Source organism: Apteryx mantelli, chromosome 17 (genome assembly GCF_036417845.1).
Source record: "Apteryx mantelli isolate bAptMan1 chromosome 17, bAptMan1.hap1, whole genome shotgun sequence".
NCBI classification, from domain to species: Eukaryota; Metazoa; Chordata; class Aves; order Apterygiformes; family Apterygidae; genus Apteryx; species Apteryx mantelli.
The window spans coordinates 7,085,788-7,098,166 of record NC_089994.1 but is presented as its reverse complement, the minus strand read 5'-3'; the positions used below and the strand labels follow the sequence as shown (position 1 = coordinate 7,098,166).

Below are 12,379 nucleotides of genomic sequence, written 5' to 3'. Positions count from 1 at the left end.
AACCTGCCACCAGCAGTCAAAATGCATTCAACTAACTTAATAATATGAAACTTTTCCTCTCTTATCAAAGGATGAACAAAACAAAAAAAAAAAGACTAGAGAAGGTACACAATTATCCATGCCAAAGTGTCAGTAAAATTCTGTGTTCTGAAAAGAAAAGAACCACTGATTTTAGTTTGTACTTGTTACCAATCCGATTCATTTGAGATCAAAAAGCAGCTACCTTCCTGCACCATGTAGCTGAACTCCAGAACTTGCACTGGAGGATGTACATACTGAAATGCTTTATCTAGACTTAGAAAGCAGCTGGGAAAAGCTCTCCTGGTATTCTTATGGTTACTGACTAAGCACTTGCTTGTATATTTAGCTTATGATTTGGATGCCATGAATTTGGGGGGCGAAAGAAAGGGAGGGGTGTTCCTCCTTCATTTGCAGGGGAGAAAAGTGGTGCAAGTAGTAATAGGGCAGAAGGGTAGATGGCTATAAAACTCTTAAAGGCCACATTGCTCCAACACTTTTATTAGCAAAGAAGCTGGCTTTTAAAAGAAAATAAATACAAGGAAGACCTTTTGGCCTTTTTTTTTTTAAGCCACAATGAAAATACCAACAGCTACAGCAAAATCCCTGACTATTAACAACACAACAAAAGACCTGAAGATCAAGGTCCGCTTCCTCAGGAAGGCTGAAGGTAGCAGGCTGTTTGGAGTTAGTGTGCAGTCCAGATGCAAGTTTCAGTAACAGTCCATGGTTCTAACCAGACTTGAAGAGAAGAATAGCGACTTGGCCGAGGTAGAAGTAGATGAAGTGCTTTGTCTCATGAGTCACGTAGCTTCCAAAGTTCCTTCCCACGATGCAGTGCCAAGTGGGATTGTATTTCTTGTCAAACTCCTGCAGAAGAGAACAGTAGCAATTTAGTATTACTCCAGTTCCCATGTTGTCTGAAGATTCTCTGGCACTGATGTCACTTCTTAACAAGTATCGCTTTTTGAACAAGACAATTAAGCTGTATATGCTCTTAAGTACAAGGACTGGCTTACTTACTCTTATACCTCATCTGCTGCTTAGTCAACAACAACAAAGAAAAGAACACAAACCCACTATAGTACTTCATAGCTGAGCAGGAATAAGCATAAAACATAACCTAAGATTAGGGAAAGTCACTTTTCCTCAAAAGTTTTATCATGAGCTCAAACCATAACTTTTAAGTAAAAGCTTCACAGGTGTTTCTAACTCTATAGAAATAAAGCCATTATTTTGACTTTGTTATCTGTTTGCAGCAAGCATGCTGAAAACACTCTTAATGGAAAATTCCCTGCCACATCCTTCATAGCAGGTAATGAGACCATGTTCTTCCTATCATACTCAGGAGCCTACCATGAGTTTCAAATAAACCCATATGTACAAGTGTAGTATGAGCAGAACTTTGCATCGGTGGTTATATATTGTAGTATCTAACAGCCCTCAAATGAGGAGATTTCTGTGAGAGCATGCAAGCGCTAGTGTTCATGTATTACAAGGTCTCTCAGCCAAATCCTCCAAGTATTTGCAGCTCACCAGAACTACTCAGCCTCCACGTAGGAGCCAGACAGTCTGACAATCTAAGCTGTGAACCATCTGTTCTGCACTAGCACAGCCAGTATTTCTTGCATGTGGGAAGAAAAAAAACCACCCACTTATTTCTGTATTACAGGAACAGCAAACCGGCACGTCTCAAAAAGAAGCAATTGTTCAATTATCCACAATACTTAATTCAAAAACATTTAAGTCAAGGACTACACAGAACAGGCCTTCTCTCAGAGGAAAGCTGTACCTGGATGATGACACAGTAATGGAAGAGACTTAGAAAAAATATAAGATTTTATAGAAGATACTGTGACAGAAGAGGGGAAGGAGCAGAAGACGTACATGACAGAGGTGGGGAAAGGAACATAAGGACACCAGCCTGCAGAAAGACCAACTTGATTATCTAGTGTCTCCAGAACTTGTTTCTCTAGAGCTACCTGCCCAACAACATTCACCCTGCTTGATTTTTTTTTGATGCGCAGAGGGATTTCATGAAAAAGATGTTACAAACAAACATTTACCTTCTTTATATGAGCTGCAATGTCCTTCTCAATGTTGTATTTCTCGAGGGCCTGCGTAGCACACTCCACAGAGTCTTGCTGCATCTCCTCTGACATGTCCGCATTCTTGATCACGGCTTTTCGGTCACTCATGGTTACCTGCGTTGAGCAAAGGAGACAAGACTTCAAAGTTGCAGCAGCATTTACCTGCACACCAGGATCCCCTGCGCGCAGTCAGGGGTGCACGGCCGCTCCCCGGGAGTTTCCCCTCCGCCCAGCTGCGGGCCGGGAGCCCCTGCCCAGGCCTCCTGCTGGGGCGCCGGAGCCCCGCACGGGCCCCGCTCAGAGCCGGGGAGCGGCGGCCCGGGAACCTGCAGGCGCAGCACCCGCCCCGGAGGAGCTGCAGCCTGCGGGCGGGGGAGCCCCGGGGGGAGGCCCCGCACGACGCCGGCCCCAGGAGCCGCTGCAGCTTGGGGGCCGCCGCCCGGCCCAGCACCGGCTCCAGCGCCGAGGAGACCCGGGGGCGGCGCCGCACTCGCGGCGCCCAGAGCTGCCGCAGGGTCCCGGGCTCCCGCTGCCCCGCCTCGGCCTTCCCTCTGGGGGGCCGCCGCGCCCCGGCGCCCCGCGATCCCCCCCGGCGCGGCGCGGCCCGGGCGCCCCTCACCGTCCCCCGGGCGCTGCGGCACCGGCCCTGCGCTGACCGAGCGGCTCTGCGGACTGAGCGGCACGCCGCGCGCCCGCCCGCCTCCGAGCGCTCCCTGCCCCGCCCCCTCCGCTCCGTCCGCCAACCATTGGTCACCGCCGCCGCCTTGCCGAGTGCTCATTGGCCGCTTCCCGGCGCCCCGATAGCGTTTTACTGCGGCGTTTTCTTGCAGCCCGGCATGCACCGCGCTGGCGCCGTCGCCATAGCGACGGGATGCGGCGCAGCTCGGGCGGGCGGGCGGGCAGCGGCGAGGCCGCCGGCGCGGGGCTGCCCCGGTCGCGGCTGCCCCGGTCATGGGCGGGCGGCCCCGGCCTCTGGGGCGCCGGCGGGGGGAGTCACCGACCGACCCCCGCGGCCCTGCACGGAGGGGCTCGGGGCAGAGGCGGGGGCCAGGCCCTGGGGGAACGGTGGGCCCAGCTCCAGTGTGCCTGGGCAGCAAAGGCCTCGTTCCTGCTGGAAATTCCAACTCGGATGCTCCAAAACACCCCAGATATCGCCCACGGCTTCTGTGAAGCACCTTTCCATAGTTAATACCAAGGCCCAGAAGACCGTTTTTATTCCCGCCCCAATGCAGGCCGGGGGCGTAGAGCTTTGCCTGGTGGTCTCTGCCATGAGCCCGTCATTTCGCTCGGCACTGGAGGCCTCCTTCGGAAAGTGCCCTGGCGGCGCGCGGCCTTCCGGGGCTTAGCGACTGCACTCTGTCATTTCTGATACTAACACGTCTGCTTTCAATTTGTCACTGGCTTTTAGACCAAGGAAGCGACTGACAATAGAAATCTTTCACCTGTATTTACTGAATGTGATCAAGTCACCTCTAAACTTTTTTCCCTTTAGCGAACTGAATCCAGCAGACTCGCGTCCCTCATTTGAGGCATTTTGCAACCTCACCCCATTTCTGCAGCTCCCTCCGAATTCTCGCCTGGTGTTTACGGAGCAGGATGCTCCGTGGGATTGCCAGTGCTCGGCTCTGTTGGTTTCATTCTCCCTGGGGCACTTTCTGCTTCAACTCTCATCAGCGGCTCGAAAATTGCTGTGGAGTTTTCCATGGTTAGGGATTTGTTAGTAATAAGACTCTGCACCTTGTCTTATAGCAAATAATGCAGGGTGGCTTAAAAGAGGTTTTAAAATATTGGTTGGTGGGCGTGGAATTTCCCTGTGGAAATAAAAAGCTCCAGAGCAGTCATCCGCCGCACTTGAAATGCAAATATTTTTATATTAGTACAATCTAGTTACTGGCTCTGTGTCACTCACAGCATAACAGCAAGCAGCCTTTTGCTTTTGCAAGCTCTGAGGCAACCTCTGCAGAACATACTGCTCCCCCACCAAAAAAAAAAAAAATCTGGACGATGTGTTCCTGATATCACTCTAGACTATCTCAGAAATAATCTCTGGCTTTATCTCCCAATTTTTAGCATTACAAGTCAAGGAGATGCAATTCACAGCTTAATTTTCGATCTCACCATCTGTAGTGTGTGCTAGGGACAACTCTGAATGTTATGACATTAAGGAACTACCTGGTTTAGTGCAGCAGATGAATGAAGGGTCAAATGAAACCATGTGTGCTGGTAACTTGAAGAAGCTCTGCGACAGTCTTGGGGCCACAGTGAACAGTGGGTTTACAGACCTGGGTGTAGCATCTGCAGCAGTAGCAGGGGATCTTGGAGTACAAGACAGTGTTGCACTGACAAAAATGAACCAGTTAGCAATCTTCCCAGCACTCACAATGAACTTTAGAAACACCCATGAATCTCTGAGGAGGTGGCTGTGTTTGGTAGCTGCAGGCAAATCGCAATGCATTTATTAAAAAATGGTTAGCTGAACAAACAGATTTGATGATGACTACAGGAAATGTCAGTGTGGGTGAGACATGGCTTTAAAGAGGAACATTAAAGCCTGAGATACATGGCTTTAAAGAGAAACATTAAAGCCTTACTTGTTGATCAAGAACATAAAAGCGTAATTCCCTTCAGGACAGAGCTGCAGGGGAAGGCAGAACAAATACATACAGGAGATGATAGCTGGGGTAGAGGAGGTGCCGGAGAAGATTGGATCATGACTAAGGCATGTCATGAGATTCATATTGCAAATGGAAGATAGACCATAAGCACTTTGCATCAGTGGCTTTCTTTTGTGCTGTGTGAGTACTGCATAGCTGCATCTAATGGCTCCTAGGTACTATCAAAAGATAAAATAATCATTATCGGTAATAAAACAACTTCAGTTTTCCTTTTTCCATCTCCAAATTAAGGTCATTTTTGTAAAGCTGGAATCTATATGCTAGGGCATCTAAGCAAATTTCATATGTTATGTATCTGTATGGTAGTGGGAATTCTCAGCAGGCAAAAGTCAAGCTATCTCCACGGTCTCCAGGGGAACTACATACACTTACATATTCTCAGATTCTGACCTTTTTTAAACAAATAACAGATTTTTTTTCTTTTGTTATAACCACTAATCACTGAGAAAAGATGGGTTGTTTCACAAATATATGTTACGTTTGCCTCACTGCGGTTAGGAGGAATTTGCAAGTAGGGATTTTTTCCCACCTACTAAAGTGAGTATGTATGTTTTTGAGCATGCACAAGGGTCACACTGTTGATTTTATTACGCAGTTCCTGAGCTATATCTATATGCTTGCCTGGGTTTCTAAGTCACGGAGTAGCGGAACACTGTAAAGATCAGGTTTTCAAGCTATTTGTGAACAACACTCGCTGCATTAGACACCTGCCGAGGTGGCCTGGAAGAGCCCTGATGTAGACTGCCCCATAGGCAGCCTGTCCGGCCTTTCCCAAGGCGTTTTAGTTTAGGGTTGTGGGTGTCTGAGTTAGAGCTGTAATTCCCTTATTAGTGGCAAAGTTGCAGCAAAACCCTTCATTAAGGAAATGTGTGTTTTCAACTCATTTAGCGCGGTTCAGCCTGTGGGGAAGAGCGTTACGGAGGTGGCAGCAGGCAGCTCGCTCGCGCTCCGGAGCGCGCAGGCTACGGCGGCGGCAGTGCACCGGGGCAGTGCACTCAGTCCGTGCCACACTGGCAATGTGGGATCGTCTTTGAGCAAATTGCTGGCTTGATGGTTGTTTGCATAGTCACAGATAGTAGCTCCTGAGGCAGAGCAGTCCAGTCTCAAATTCCTCTTGCTTTCTGTGTAAATAAGTGTCACTGTTCTCTCTGATGGTTAAAGGAGGAGGCCAAAATGGGTAGAAGCAAGTGGGGATTTCTCAAATTGGGAATGCTCTGCTAACACGTTTGGCATAGGATGTGCTTGCTGACTTACAATCTGCCCCTGTTGTGCTTTATACATGGATCCTAAGTGTCTGTTAGGAAAGGCTTGTATATTTGTAAAAGTTTGAGATTTGCAGGGTCTAAATCTTGAAAAGCCTGAGACTTAAACACTGTGTTATAACTTTGCAGTGATTTGGATGAGTGGGATTAAATACAGATTTTGATTCAATACCCTTCAAAGAGGCCCTGTGTTGTAGGCTCATCTTACTGGTGAATAACAGCAAAGGCAGCTGTAGTCTTTTTCACTCAGCCTAGGTTTTCCATGAAATAAGTGGCACATAATGACTTAAGAGGGAGCTTTTCAAAGCAGTTTGCACACACAGTATTATGAGCAAGCCACTAATGGCTGAACCCCATACTATTACTACTGAAACTCTCTTCAAGTATTTTTTTCAGTGTTTTTCAAATTATGATACTTCTAATACACTTGGTGGCCTTTTGAGATGTTAAGAAGCAATGCACTTATATAATTAACCTTTATTTTGCTTTACCTGTTGTTTGCAGAGATGTGGAAGTTCATGGGAGAAACGGTTAGGATTACGGCCTTGCTCAGGGCTTCCCCTGTCAGGCAGCTGGCAGGACCAGAAGAACTGCACACGTGAAGCTGGGCGAGTTTATTATGCAGATGTACAGAAAGATGGGAGTATCCGGAGTGGGCGTATACAGAATGGGAGCAGAGACTTTGTAAAGAAGACATAGAACATGTACTGTGTAAAGTGGATGACATCAAGCTCCAATCTCATGAGGTGAGTTTCTGCCCTCCAGGGAACAGCGCGTGCATGCACTGTCACAGAGGAGCATACTTTCCTTTTCCTGCCATGCTCTCAAGAGCCAGAAAAGCAGAATCTCAGAGCTGGTGATTAGTAGTATCCTATTACAGTAACTTCAAGGGTCTCTTCTAGCATTTCTGAAGAAAATTCGATTGTGGCTCATGATCTCTTCCAGTGCATGAAGTTATTATTAGAATAAATAATTCTGAATTTTTAAATATATATTTGGAGGAGGCATGGGCCAGGAAGAAAACTGTATTTGTCACAGATGCTTACTGTGCTTTTTATAGCCTGGAAGCAGCAGGTCTGGATGACTCCTAGTTTGCTGCAGTATTCTCTTTTCAGCAGGGCTCTGGTTTCTCTCCGTGAGCCTTGGCTCCTTGTGCCTCCGACTGCTGGAGAGTCTGTGAGCAAACTTCAGGATCGTCAGCCAGGATGAGGCAGTGACCATCACACGCTGCTCGCTGTAGTGGTGCTGCCCATTTTCCCAGCACAGAACCTCTTCCTATGGAGGTCTCCTGGCCTCTGAGCTGGTAAGCCATAGGATTTGTTTCTTTTTCTTTTTTTTTTTGTTCTTGGAGCTGTGCTACTTCTTTGCATCCACCTTTTTACTGTGGCTGAGCTTTCTATGACAAATGTCCTGCCTGGACATCAGTGGAAGGCTGAGCATGCTTGCTCAGGAGATTTCCTTACAGAATTTGAGCTACTGGTACGTAACTGTTGCTTGAGAGTTTGGCCTCTCCTTAGTGTGAAGGATGACTCTAGTTTTTTGTAGCTACTTACCACCAGCAGTTAAAAGCCCAATGGGTAGACTCCATCCTTTAGCCCTCTGGCTAGGCTGACATCATAGCATCTTCCATTTTTGTTAGATTGAGGGAAACTTGTTCCTGTTTTCTTCTCTGGTAGCTGAATCTCTGCTCTTGCAGGTGATTGCTAACAAGGTATTTCTCAATATTACTTGCCAAATGTTTTGTAAAATCTTTCTCTGTAGATGTTGAATACCAGAATGTGAACAAAGCCACTACCACCTTTATGGAAATCTCAGTGTGGTTATTTATGCATTGGTCCTAGGCTTCAGCTGTTCATTCCTCATTCGTGCTGGCAGAGGGCTGTTGGTAAGGATATAATGCAAATATTTGGGTTTTATTCTTTGTTTGTCAAGAAAACAAAGTAGTGTTTGGGGTTTTATTTTAATCATCACGTTTAATGTTCTCTTTAAAGCCTTTAAGCCATTCAGTATCTTAAAGATTAAAATGGATGCACTTTAATAAATAAAAGCACAAAGGACACCTGTCTAGATTTCATGCTGCCTTTCAGCTTCATAAACACTGAATATATTTCAATAGCAAGATATTTTACAGAAGCCCTCCTGTTGATCAAAATATCCACCGCAGTGTTTCAGCTGTGGCTGCACAAACCCTTGTTTTCCCAAATAAAATATTGAAATGGCATTTTGGTTCTTGGCTTTCATTAAGACCGCTGCAGAAAAGTCTCTCTTTCTTCTAACTTTGGTAAAGGGATGTTACCTGATAGGAAACAAAAAAATAAATGTGTGACACCAGCTGTAAGTTACCTTCTGGGTAGTACACCTTAACACAAACGTGCCTCTCCAGTTTATTCTGAATGTGCAGAGGCAACTTGCACGTCCTGAGCAAGTCAGTTTCGTCTGACTTCCTGTAAATGATCTTTTTTAATAGGTCAACATGTGCACTAACTTTAGTGTAAGATTAACCTCTGTACTCCTTTTGGACCAATAGATTTAAGTCTGTCTTCACAGATGGCTACAGATATTATCTCCTTATTTTAGTACATCCTGATTACTGCCTAGTATTTCTGAAAGTAAATTCAGTTGTGTCAGGTTACATTGATCAGGTTAATTCAGGCAAAAGTTAGTTCAAGCAAAATTAAGAGTTTTTTTATAAACAGAACAGTACCTGGTGGGGCTACAAAATATTCCTCTATTTTCTCTCTGGCATTTTTCAGCAGCTCTTTCGTGCAGTTGCCTTCTGTAACATCATCTTCTCTGAGATACAGACACCTGAAGAACAAAGAGTGGTAGCCTGTCTTTAAACTATGCCTACAAAGTGCAGAGGCGTAGAAGTTGCATGCAAGCACCATGGATTTGTTTTTTACATCTCAGTTAGCTTCTAATGTTTCTGTTCAATAAGCTGTTGACATAAGAAGTTCTTCCTTGAAGACCACTGGCAAATGAGTGAACAGTCTCAGCTTTGTTCTTGTCAGCGACAAAAGCTTAGTCTGTCAGGCTTTAAATGTACCTAAACAGTCACTAAAACTACAGCGAAACCTTGAAAGACATCCCACTCCCCTTGACTTGGTGGTAGCTTTAGTATGGAGCTGTTTGTACAGAGGCAAGTATGTCAGAAGACTTCGCGTGTAGGATTACTGGCAGCACAATTTCATAAAAGCTGAGCTAAACATGCCATGTTAGATTGCTGCTGAAGTACAAAGCGTGGAGTATCTCTAAAGCTGTTTCCAGCCTCAAACAAGCAGTACGGCAAGTACTAGGACACTTTGAAGCAATTACGAATGCTGTTGCCAGACATTTGGGGAACAGCATGTGCAGGTCCTTCATGATAAATAACAAGATATGCTAAGGAATTGGAGTGCATCTTCGCTGTGCTAACGCGTTAAGCTTGCGGGCGCCCATCTGACATCTTTCTTCCACACACCACGACGATAAAGGCCTTCTGTAAGCAAAGGGGCCAAATGTATAGCTAGGGTATTTCTGGAAAAAAAGTTTTCAAAGTAAATACCTTGATAAATGAATAGTTAAATGCAGGCTGCTAACAGTGATTCCTTACCTGTCTTCTAGTACTGAATCCATTGGTTCTACTCCCTCTGTGTCGACCTCATGAAGCTGATCGGCAAACTGGATTGCTTTCTGCAGCCGCTCTACCCCCTCTACGTTGCGGAAATCAACTAGCGCTAGATGTTCCAAGTGATCAAGCATGTCCACAGTTACTTTTTCCTGTAAGAAAAGACACAGTCCCTCGCTTGGATCCTGGGAATAGGCTACCACATATGGATGGCAAAGTGGGCAAAGGTGAGCAAGTTCCGGATGCTGTCACTAAAACCTTTGCTACGTAACAAGCTCTTCTTGGTTAGAAAATAACTGAGTTTACTTCTGTTGGAACATCGTGATTTCTTTTATTCCTTTCCCTTTTTGACGAAGTCGCAGATCAGACTGGAAAACTGGCTTTAATCGGAGCAGCCCTTCCCCTTTCTCCCTGTCACTCCCTGTCCAGCAGGGCATGGGCAGAGCTGGCCCTGGTGCGGCAGCTACCGGGGGCAGCGCTGGCGGGAGCCGCCAGGAGGCCCCGGGCCCGCGCGGGAGCCTGCGGGGACGGAGCGCAGAGGCGCCATTTCCAGCGCCGCGAACTGAGGCCGGGGTGTCCCGGGGGCCGGGGCCGGGCTGTCCCTCGCGAGCCGCCGTACCTGCGGGGGCCGCCGCCCCTCCCGCGCGCCGCCGCCGCCGCCCCCGTGCGCCGCGCGCAGCCCCGCCCGCAGCGCCCGCAGCGCCCGCATCGCCGCCGCCGCCGCCGCCGGAAGCGCCCGCGCGCGCGCGTCACCCGGCGGCGCTTCCGGCGCGCGGTGATCGCGTCACGACGGGGGCCCGCGGGGCGCCGCCGCCGCCATGAACAGCGTGGGCGAGGCCTGCACGGAGCTGAAGCGCGAGTACGACCAGTGCTTCAACCGCTGGTTCGCCGAGACCTTCCTCAAGGGCGAGCGCGCCGCCGACCCCTGCGGGCAGCTCTTCCGCCGCTACCAGCTCTGCGTGCAGGTGCGGGGCCGGGCCCGGGGCCCCTCCCTCCACTCCCGTTGCCGCCGCTCCTTCTCCTCCTCGGGGAAACCTTGCGCGCGGAGCCCGGTAGCCGGGAGCTCGCGCTGCGCTTCTGTGACGGGCTCTAGTTCACGCTGCGGTGCTACTTACCCGCGCCTGTTCGGGCACTTTTAATATTAAAGCTTTATCCAAAGCCGTCCTAAGATACTAACCGTAGGTCGTACTTCGTACCAAAGAGTACGTAATTTAGCACTGTAAAGGTGTATCAATTTATTTTTCTTTTTCACAGAAAGCAATCAAGGAGAAGGACATACCCATTGAAGGCCTGGAATTCATGGGCCCAAGCAAAGGAAAAACTGAAAACTCCTCTTGACCTCAGCTGTCCGCATGGAGTCACTAATATGAAGCTTCGGACTAAGAAATGTAACCGAACAAAAGACTAGACACCACCTGGAAAAGGCCTTTGTTAAGCTGCTTTCTCTGTGTAGCCTTTTAGGAAGCAAGTACTCGCCTCTGCTTGGGGGGTGGGGGAAGAAGGATCACGCGGTAATTACTGCCTCCTTTTCAATGAATGTTGGTGGTGGCTCAGCCTCTAACAGTGTGAAAACCCTTTTTAACTAACTTCCTATGTGAATGTACTCTATAATGGGAGAATACTTATTAGGATGGGCTGAGTTATTAGTTGATCTGTGACCAATTTCTCTTGCTTATTTATATAACACTTGAAAGCGTTTAAAAAGAGTATGAAGGGTTCTCATCTCTGTGCTGAATTTTGGAGAAACGAGTTTGATATGATCCTGAATGCTGAGGGGCTACTGTGTTGTTTTGTATCAATGCCAGGGGTGTTAGAAAAGCACTTATGCTGGACGTGCAATAACTTAGCTAAAATAAATATAAGCAGGCTATATTTTGTTCTAGTAGATAGCTGTCCAGTAGAATGTGAGTATGACCTCTGAGAGGGACAGAGATAGCCTGCAACAGAAGCTGAGTGCGGAGGGTACTCCCCAGCCTCTTCCGAGGTACTGAAACAAGCTGCAACTTGAATTTTCTCTTCTTTAGTGTTGTCTCTCCCTGCAGTAGAACTGCAGCGCAGACCCGGCCGTCATTCTACACGCTCTCTCACCAAGCGCCGGGTCGGCCGTGATTGTTGTCAGACTTTTGCTCAAGGTAGTTGGAAGTGTGTATTGAATGAGGGCAGCATTGGATTGAAGCTTGACAGCTGATATGGTTAAAGCCCCAGCTGCCTGTCCTATCTCTTGGGGCAACCTCACTGCTCACAGAGCTGCTCCTGAACCATGTGTAGTTCACACTTAGTAAAGCAAACTAAAGTTATTACCTCTTTGTAGGTGTGCTGGCTTGTAAACTACAGAAACTCAGATTAAGTTGTTCTGTAGTGGCAGTGACTGCTGAAAGGGTGAGATGGCCCGTTAACTCATCAGCTATCCCAGCCGAACGTGGTGTTGGTGCGTTAACTCCTTTGTGTAACCTGATGATGATACTGGTTTTGGTTTTCCTAGAGTGGCTGTCTGAGATTCCCTTCCTTTGAATGGCAGTAGAAGGGCTAAGGAGGCTTCTCCCTGGAAGGAATGGAAGGTTCCTGATGATGGGTGTTTCCTCACGTGGTTGTGAAGAAGTCATTAGGAATTAGCCTTTTCTTCTCTCCAAATCCCTTTTCTAATTCCTCTGTCCTGAGATACTCAGTGACAGAGCTTTGTTCCTGCAGATCTTGCAGGAACTAGGAAAAAGAAGGGGTTTGGAAGAG

At 47.6% G+C, this 12,379-nt stretch overlaps 3 protein-coding genes across 3 annotated transcripts; 1 reads left to right on the top strand and 2 right to left on the bottom strand.

Annotated features, from left to right (window-relative positions):
* Positions 1 to 479: 479 nt before the first annotated feature.
* LOC136993541 (dynein light chain 1, cytoplasmic) lies at positions 480 to 2,801 on the bottom strand. Its single transcript, XM_067306946.1, has 3 exons — positions 2,728 to 2,801; positions 2,085 to 2,222; positions 480 to 888 (listed from the first exon to the last, which is right to left on the bottom strand). Exons 2-3 carry the CDS (start codon positions 2,214 to 2,216, stop codon positions 751 to 753), a joined length of 270 nt encoding a protein of 89 aa, XP_067163047.1. The 5' UTR covers positions 2,217 to 2,222; positions 2,728 to 2,801; the 3' UTR covers positions 480 to 750.
* A 5,197-nt stretch (positions 2,802 to 7,998) lies between these two features.
* Positions 7,999 to 10,342, bottom strand: GATC (glutamyl-tRNA amidotransferase subunit C). The gene is made up of 4 exons (XM_067307165.1): positions 10,272 to 10,342; positions 9,638 to 9,804; positions 8,750 to 8,853; positions 7,999 to 8,341 (listed from the first exon to the last, which is right to left on the bottom strand). The coding sequence occupies exons 2-4, from the start codon at positions 9,784 to 9,786 to the stop codon at positions 8,286 to 8,288; spliced, it is 309 nt and encodes a 102-aa protein (XP_067163266.1). The 5' UTR covers positions 9,787 to 9,804; positions 10,272 to 10,342; the 3' UTR covers positions 7,999 to 8,285.
* An 87-nt stretch (positions 10,343 to 10,429) lies between these two features.
* TRIAP1 (TP53 regulated inhibitor of apoptosis 1) lies at positions 10,430 to 11,958 on the top strand. Its single transcript, XM_067307037.1, has 2 exons — positions 10,430 to 10,617; positions 10,907 to 11,958. Exons 1-2 carry the CDS (start codon positions 10,471 to 10,473, stop codon positions 10,988 to 10,990), a joined length of 231 nt encoding a protein of 76 aa, XP_067163138.1. The 5' UTR covers positions 10,430 to 10,470; the 3' UTR covers positions 10,991 to 11,958.
* The last annotated feature ends 421 nt before the right edge of the window (positions 11,959 to 12,379 follow it).